The sequence below is a fragment of the Mirounga leonina genome, unplaced genomic scaffold (assembly GCF_011800145.1).
Source record: "Mirounga leonina isolate KUSES-001 unplaced genomic scaffold, KU_Mleo_1.0 Mir_175, whole genome shotgun sequence".
Lineage (NCBI taxonomy): Eukaryota > Metazoa > Chordata > Mammalia > Carnivora > Phocidae > Mirounga > Mirounga leonina.
The window spans coordinates 23,129,752-23,138,359 of NW_023270453.1; the positions used below are offsets into that span (position 1 = coordinate 23,129,752).

General features: G+C 52.0%; 1 protein-coding gene across 1 annotated transcript in view; it reads left to right on the forward strand.

Moving 5' to 3' along the window:
* LOC118021985 (ATP-binding cassette sub-family A member 17-like) overlaps positions 1-8,608 on the forward strand; it is a 39,284-nt gene that overhangs the window by 30,478 nt on the left and 198 nt on the right. The window contains 5 exon segments of the mRNA XM_035022466.1: positions 5,974-6,161; positions 7,134-7,304; positions 7,570-7,760; positions 7,903-7,976; positions 8,484-8,546. Coding sequence (XP_034878357.1) covers positions 5,974-6,161; positions 7,134-7,304; positions 7,570-7,760; positions 7,903-7,976; positions 8,484-8,546 — 687 coding nt within the window.

Genomic DNA, 8,608 nt, shown 5'->3' on the forward strand with positions numbered 1-8,608 from the left:
TCTTTAGCCCCTTCGTGTTTGGTGCCCACAGCTGGGGTGAACAGCCGTAGCCAACATAAGCCTCTCACGGCCGCGAGACACTTATGACTCATTTTAACTCTTTTACTATCATACAAATTACGGGGGAGGCTTCTGGTAATGGCAAATTGCGTGACTCTGACTCCCTTCCTGGCAAGAACTATAACAACAGGACCAAATTTTAAAAACATCTCCAGAGAGCCTCCTGAGAAGATAGTGAAGACTTATGAGGCAGGAGGTAGGTAGGACAGGGAGAGGACCAGGGAGGCAACCATGTCCAGCCAGGGTGGCCGGGAGCCCAGGGTTGCTCCTGATGCTGAAGTGACAGGTGCTGAGGTGATTGCCTCCTTTTTTAGAGTGAGGAATCCGAAGGGCTGCGCCCTGGGTGCAGGGATGAGCCACATGTAGACAAGCTCATCCAAGGACACAAAAGGACCAGGACTCATGTCAGTCCCTGAAATGGGGCTGACAAGACCCTAAGCCACCAATGCTCCCAGGCACCTGGTGGGAGCCAATGTCAACCTCTAGGGGAAAACGATACCGTCCTTGACTACAAACAATTTTGCAAATGCAATGCTTGGTACACAATAAAATTAACCAGATATATGTGCATAAAAGAAAAAGCCCTCCTTCAAAAAAAGTAAGAATGAAGCCTGGAGAGTCAAAAGGGCAGAAGTTATCCAAGAGAAGGTAAGAACGTTGGGCAGACCTTCGAGATCGCCCTGAGGGGTCCCTGTCCTAGCACTCGCACCCCCTGAGCAGGCCCTCCTATGCTGGACCAGGGTTGGTCCAGGTGGCAGCAAAATTTGCAAGAGATGGTATGTCATGTCTGAGGCTGGGTTACAGAAGACACTACAGCTTCTGCGTGGGGTATACCCTTTCCCACATATCCCTCACAGTGGGGAAAGCTAACTGCACATCCTGATGGTGCTCACACAGCCCGTGGAGGGGCCCACTTGGTGTGAAGCAGCGCGGGAGTCCTGAGACCTGCCCACAGCTACGTGAGCGAGCTCGGAAGCAGATCCTCCAGGCTTCCAGGGACGCAAGCTTGGCGGGGAGGCCAAGAGCCACCTCATGATGGAGCCTGCCCAGGACCGCCCAGCCAAGCTGTCCCCAGATCCATGAGCTGAGCCTCAGAAGCCATGAAATCATGAACAAACCACGGCTAAGTTTTGAAGTAACTCGTTATGTGGCAATATATGACAAGCTGATACAAAGGATCCAGTGAAAAGGTTTCACAGACACACAATTGAGGTCCCAAAAGGAAAGGATGCAAATAGGACGCAAAGTGGAATTTGAAAAATTAATGTCTATGACTTGTCCAAAATTTATGAAAGATATCGAATTACAAATAAATAAATCCCTATCAGCCCTGAGCAGGAGAGATTACTGGAAATAAATCCCTAGGAACATTATAATAAAACTGCTGGAGGGCGCCTGGGTGGCTCAGTCGGTTAAGCGTCTGCCTTCGGCTCAGGTCATGGTCCCAGGGTCCTGGGATCGAGCCCGCATCAGGCTCCCTGCTCTGGGAAGCCTGCTTCTCCCTCTCCTCCCCACTTGTGCTCTCTCACTATCTCTGTCTCTCTCTCTCAAATAAATAAAATCTAAAAAAACAAACAAACAAACAAACAAACAAAAAAAACTGCTGGAAAATAAACACAGGAAGAAAATCTTGCAGGGACTCACTTTCAGAAGAGCAACAATCAGACTGGCAGGTGACGTCTTAACAGAAATGACAGTGCCCAGAAGACAACAGGACGACACTCCAGAAATGACGGAGGCGCTAACAACCAGCCTACGATAATACACTCAGTAAAGTCACGCTGTAAAATGAAGGTATGAAAAGAAGATATTTTCGGGGCACCTGGGTGGCTCAGTCGGTTAACCGTCTGCCTTCGGCTCAGGTCATGATCCTGGAGTCCCAGGATCAAGTCCCACATCAGGCTCCCTGCTCAGTGGGGATTCTGCTTCTCCCTCTGACCCTCCCCCGTCTCATGCTCCCTCTCTCTCTCTCTCACTCTGTCAAATAAATAAAATCTTAAAAAAAAAAAGAAGACATTTTCACATAAACACTGACAGAACTGATCACCAGCACACGTGTGCCAAAAAAATAAAAAATCACAGAGCCATCTTTAGGCAGAGGGAAAATGATCCCTGAAGGAAGTTCAAAGACACAGAAAAGATTGAAAAGTGATTTAAAAAAACAAAGAGAGAAATGTATGTGTTTTGATTAAACGAAGCTATAAGAATAATAATGTCTTCTGAAGTTCAAAATACGTACACAGTGACGGTAGAGGACGGTGATGGCTGCAGGGGGGACAATAAGCCAGTACAGGGGACAGGAGGAAAACAAGAACAATCACATGACCAGGGACAAGCAGGCACACGCAGGGGGAGCCCAGAGCACACGGGACACGCAGCCCTGAAGAAGCTGGTGCTCGGAAATCCCAATACATCAGTGAGTTCATTCAGCAGAAATGGACTAAAGACCCCAGTGGAAAGACTGTCGGGGAGATACTCATCAGCTGAAACATCCAGTTAGCACACGGCCAGGCGAGTCTGCTCACCAGTGTGTGCCCAAGAGAAGTGAAAACCTACGTCCACACAGCAGCTTGTACAGGGACATTCACAGCAACGGGATTCACAACTCCAGTGTCGGTCAGCGGATGAGTGGATACGCAAAACGTGGTCTGTCCATACAATGGAGTACCATTCAGCCACATAAAGGAAGGAAGCACGGACGCCTGCTGCAATGCTTGATGCTCAGTGACAGAAGCCACTTACGGAAGGCCACGTATCAGGGGCGCCTGGCTGGCTCAGTGGGAGGGGCATGTGCTCCTGATCTTGGGGTCGGGAATTCAAGCCCCATGTTGGGTGTAAACATTACTTAAATAAGTTTCTTAAAAAGATTTTATTTATTTGAGAGAGAGAGAAAAAGAGAGAGTGTGAACAGGGGGAGGGGCAGAGGGAGAGGGAGAAGCAGACTCCCCACTGAGCATGGAGCCTGATGTGGGACTCGATCCCACAACCCTGAGATGACGACCTGAGCCAAAACCAAGAGTCAGATGCTCAACTGAGTCACCCAGGCACCCCTTTTAAATTTTTAAAAAAATTTATTTAAGGTATGCCTGGGTGGCTCAGTTGATGAAGCGTCTGCCTTCGGCTCAGGTCATGATCTCAGGGTCCTGGGATCAAGCTCCACATCGGGCCCCCTGCTCAGCAGGGAGTCTGCTTGGGATTCTCTCCCCTCTGCCCCACTTGCTCTTGCTCTCCTGCTCTCTCTCTCTAAAATAAATAAATCTTTAAAAACAAAATTTTTTAAAAGGCCATATATTATATGATTTGCCTTATGTCAAATGTCAGACCGAGCAAATATATAGACAGTAAGTAGATTAGTGGTGTCAGGGGCTGAGGATATTAGAAGCAATGGGGAGTGAGTGCTAATGGATATGGGGTTTCTTTGGGGGAGATGAAATGTTCTAAACCTGGTTGTGATGATAAATGCACCCCTCTGAATATGCTAAAAACCACGGAATTGTACACATTCAATGGGTGAATGTGGTGAACGGGTGAATTCCATGGTATGTGAATTGTGTGTCTCAATAAAGCTGCTATAAAAGGCAAGGAACAGGGGCACCTAAGTGGCTCAGTTAAGCATCCAACTCTTGGTTTTGGCTCCAGTCATGATCTCAACGTTGAGGGATCAAGCCCCACATCAGGCTGTGCACTCAGCACCAAGTCAGCTTGGGATTCTCTCCCTCCCCCAACTTGTGCACACATTCTCTCTTTTTCGATCTCAAATAAATAAAATTTTTTGAAAAAGGGGGGGGTGAGAAACAAAGAAACAAATGAAGAAAGGAAGGGAGAGGAGAAGGGGCAGCAGCTGGTCCTTGGCAAATCCCAAGCCTGGTCTTTTTTTTTTTTTTTTAAAGATTTTATTTATTTGACAGAGAGAGTCACAGTGAGAGAGGGAACACAAGCAGAGGCAGTGGGAGAGGGAGAAGCAGGCTCTCCGCCGAGCAGGGAGCCCGATGCGGGGCTCGATCCCAGGACCCTGGGATCATGACCTGAGCTGAAGGCAGACGCTTAACGACTAAGCCACCCAGATGCCCCTCCAAGCCTGGTCTTACTGTCACCAGCCCTCCAGCCCACAGACCTTCCTGAAGCTCATGCAGAAGGAAGAACGAACGTGTTCCATAAACTCAGGTGACTAGAAATGTTATATCTCTTTGTGTTAATTAAAATCAAATGACATCTGCCAGGAAATCGGATTTCAGTCTCCACACAACCCTTCTGCACATCACCTCCTGGCACAGTGTGACCTCGCTATTAGAAATGTGGGTTTTAAGTCTAGTTAAGCCTGCCTCTCCATCCCTCCACTTTCTCCTGGAAATCTTGCATGGATTCATCTCGTCAGCAAACTCCTTGCTCTCCCCGCCATGTGAGCCTGCTGCTCACCGCCCTTTAGATGGACAAGTCCTTTCAAGCATTCTTAATATATCTAAGACATATTTTTACCAGGATGCGCTGGTGTTCTAAGCCATGGCTGTGACACGTGTTTCCATGAGCCCCACTCACCGCCCCAGAATTATGTGGCTCCACTGAGGGGTTGTCCTTGGCCCACGGCACCACCGAGTGCTGAACAGGGCTCTGTGGCCGCCCCAGCCAAGCCCCGGTGTACTGTGGGCTCATGTGTGCAAGAACATCACATTCCTTCATTTTCTTTAAATCACGTTACGTTTTCAAGCCTTCTACCCTAAAACTGTTTCAAGAGATAGAAAACCTGTATAGACCCAAACCAGAGGTGAACTGAAATAAAGGTCAAGATCTGTGCCTTCTTGGGACGCCTGGATGGCTCGGTTGATTAAGCATCTGCCTTTGGCTCAGGTTGTGATCTCAGGGTCCTGGGATAGAGCCCCACGTCGGGCTCTCTGCTCAGGGGGGAACCCGCTTCTCCCTCTCCCTCTGCTCCTCCTCTCCCCTTTTCGCAAACAAAATCTTTAAAAAAAAAAAAGCAACCCTCCATCCTGCTCATGACTCTAAAACAATTTTCAGCAAACTAGAAATAGGAATAGAATCAGGTTAAAATCACCCGATGAAGGTGACCTACCAGAAACCTTCGTATCTTGTAGTGAGATGCTTGACGCGTCTTGGTTCAAGTCTGTTTTTCCTGCGGGCACGTTGCTCCTGGTGGCAGGTGTCTTCAGGGGAAGCCCCACCCTCCGCTGTGTGATGTTCCGGGCGCGTTCTCCCCTCGTTCACTCCATCCAGGTGGTTTTCCTGTCTGTGCCATCAGAGCAGGGTGCCCCACCCCTGCCAGGGGCACCCAGAGCAGCCCTTCGCTTCAGTGGGGAGACGGATGGGAAGAAGAGCATTGGTTATTTCTCAAAAATGGCATTCTACCACTTTCATCATCTACTCCAGGGAAGCCCCTGACCAGAGGCACAAACCAGGGCAGTTCACTGTAAGTTTATAAAGGCAAAAACTTGAAAATAATTCACGTGTGCCTGGGTTCTTTATAAGCAGCTAAATAAAATCTAGAAGCCTTTCCTGAACGACTAAGTAGCAGTTAAACTGAATCGGAGTAGACCTGTATTTTTTGACTGAGAAAAATCTTTAAGATACAATGTTGAGGGGTGCCCGGGTGGCTCAGTTGGGTTGGCTCGGTTGGGCAGGTAGGTGCTGGGCACTGAGGTTTCACGCCCACAGGTAGAAGGGCCCTGCGTGTGCCCGCGCACAGACAGCAGCAGCGAGCGCTACATCCGGGCTCCCTAATGCCACTGTCGTCCCACCCCGTCCCTCCCCCCACGTGGCACACGTCCGTCCACATGGCGAACACACAAGGCAGAGCAGGAGCCTGGGCGGGGGCCGTGCCAGGGCAGGGGTCCAGGCCTGGACGCGGCTGGTGGCTTTCCTTCTGATGTGCCTCCCTCTTGGGCTGCATTCCAACCCCAGGTGCAGCAGTGGGTGGGCTACTGCCCCCAGTTTGACGCCCTGTTCAACCACATGACGGGCCGGGAGACGCTGGTGGTGTACACCCGGATCCGGGGCATCCCCGAGAGCCACATCGGCGCCTGTGTGGAGCAGCTTCTTGACAGCTTACTCACATATGCGTACACGGACAAGCTGGTGAAGACTTACAGGTGAGACTTTCCACCTTCACCGATGAGAGGTGCCCTGGCATTCCTCAGTGCAGGCCGCGGCCATCAGCTCTGGGTTTGGGGTCACTGCACAGTCCACATGTCACTGTGCGGATTTGCAGGAGGCGGCCCCCTCCTGTGGACAAAAGAGTCCGTGGCCTGTGCTGCCCAGAGGCACTGCTTCCGCTCGACCCCGGGCAGGTAGGGGGCTAAGGACAAGCAGGTAGAGTCACAGGTGTTATTGTCCTGCGCGTCACAAAGGGCCTTGGATTTTTGGTAGGCTCGCGTTTCAAGCGCACGTTACCTTATCTCACTGCGTCTGGGGCATCTGAACTGCTGATGTCTGGCTGAGAGGCTGGGGGTCTTCCTCTGTCCTCTGCGCCACTGATAGGAAGGGCCAGTCTCGTTAGCTTACACAGCAGGGCCAGTCCCAGGACTCCCTGGCAGTATCCCACTCCTAGGACCAGGAAGTCAGAGATGCCCAGGCAGCAGGCGATTGCTGACCTTGGCTCTTCCCTCCCTGTTGGCTTTGGTTTCAGGCAGGTTTTTGTACTTCCTCGCATCTTTTCAAGATTAAATGAGTTAACACTTGCAAAGTTTAGAACAGCCCCGCACACACTGTAAATGCTATGTGTTCATTCAAGAAAAGCTAGCTAAAATGGCCCTCTGTCCTTACACCCCCAACACCATAGAGACCCTCAAAGACGACTCAGGGACCATGTTCCAATCCTGGACTGACCCCTGTGTCTGGGGCCATGATCTATACACTGAGTGGACAGTCAAGTCACAATGCAACCTCATAGGAGGGTGGTGGGCATGTTACTAGAGCCCCGCTGAGGAGCTGTGGGACACTTCCTCAACAGAGAACAGAAAGCCTGTTTGTGTGTGTGTGTGTGTGTGTGTGTGTGTAGGGGGGCTGGGCTACTGCTGATTATTGATTGCCTTTCACCCAATCTTTCCCCACCCCGCTCCCAGCGGTGGCAACAAGTGGAAGCTGAGCACAGGCATCGCCCTGCTTGGAGAGCCTTCGGTCATCTTCCTGGACGAGCCATCCACTGGCATGGACCCCGTGGCCCGGCGCCTGCTCTGGGACACTGTGGCACGGGCCCGAGAGTCGGGCAAGGCCATCGTCATCACCTCCCACAGGTAGAGCCGGGGTCTCGGGGGGTCAGTGGAAGAGCCGGGACGAGGGCTGGCTGGGTGGGGCCGGGTGGACAGAAGACCTGTCAGCAGCTGGTTCAGAGTCTGTGAGGAAAGTCGCCAGCTAGCCATGTGGGCCACCCTCTGAACATGGGAATCAGGAACAGTGTGATCTGGCCGTCGACACCGGCCCCTCTGCCTGAGCCTTTGACACAGAAGGCAGGCGTTGGCATCCCCCGGCCCCTTGTCAGGCCTCTGCCCCTCTCCCCAGCATGGAGGAATGCGAGGCTTTGTGCACCCGGCTGGCCATCATGGTGCAGGGTCAGTTCAAGTGCCTGGGCAGCCCACAGCACCTCAAGAGCAAGTTTGGCAGCGGCTACTCCCTGCGGGCCAAGGTCCGGTGCGACGGGCAGCAGGAGGCGCTGGAGGAGTTCAAGGCGTTTGTGAACCTGACCTTCCCAGGTGAGGGCCACTGCGCAGAGGGCATCTGTGCCTCACCCCTGCCGAGTCCCCCGTCTCTGACCCCTGGGAGGAGGGCCGTGACTGCATGGTCCCAGGCCCTCCAGCCTGGCCCTCACGGGCACACGGTGTCTTCTTCATGCAGGCAGCGTCCTGGAAGATGAGCACCAAGAGATGGTCCACTACCACCTGCCCGGGGATGACCTCAGCTGCGCCAAGGTGAGTGTACCTGCCCATCAGAGGGAGCAAACCTGTGATGTCACCGGCTTTCTGGGGTGACTTGTTTTCTTTCCTTTGTGAAAGATGCATTGAAAGCATCTCCTCTCTGCCATCCCCATGACAACATTCACAGGGATTTCATAAAACATAAGGATGTGTGCATGGGAAGGGGTCTCTGAGATCAGCTCCTCCTGCCCCCTCATTTCATAGAGAGGGAAGTGGGTCCAGAGAGGGGACACCACATGCCCAGGGTCCCACAGCAAGCCAGAGATCCAGCTGGGGTTTCTGCCTGCTGGCACCATTCCCGGCCAAAGCCTTTCTCTGAGATCACAGACAGCTAACTTCCCTAGGACTAACTTCTTGGGAGGTGCTCTGGGGGCAGCTGAAAAAGAGATGGGTCTTTTGGGGGCTTCATCACACCCAAAACCCTCCCTCTTTCCACTCTCTGCTGCCTCCTCTCCCCTCCCTTGTGCCCATTGTCCACAGTGGCCTCCTCCTTCCCAACAGGTATTTGACATTCTGGAGCAAGCCAAGATGATGTTCATGCTGGACGACTACTCTGTCAACCAAGTCTCCCTGGAGGACATTTTCCTAAGCTTCACCTGCTCTGTGCACCCAACCAAAGAGGAACA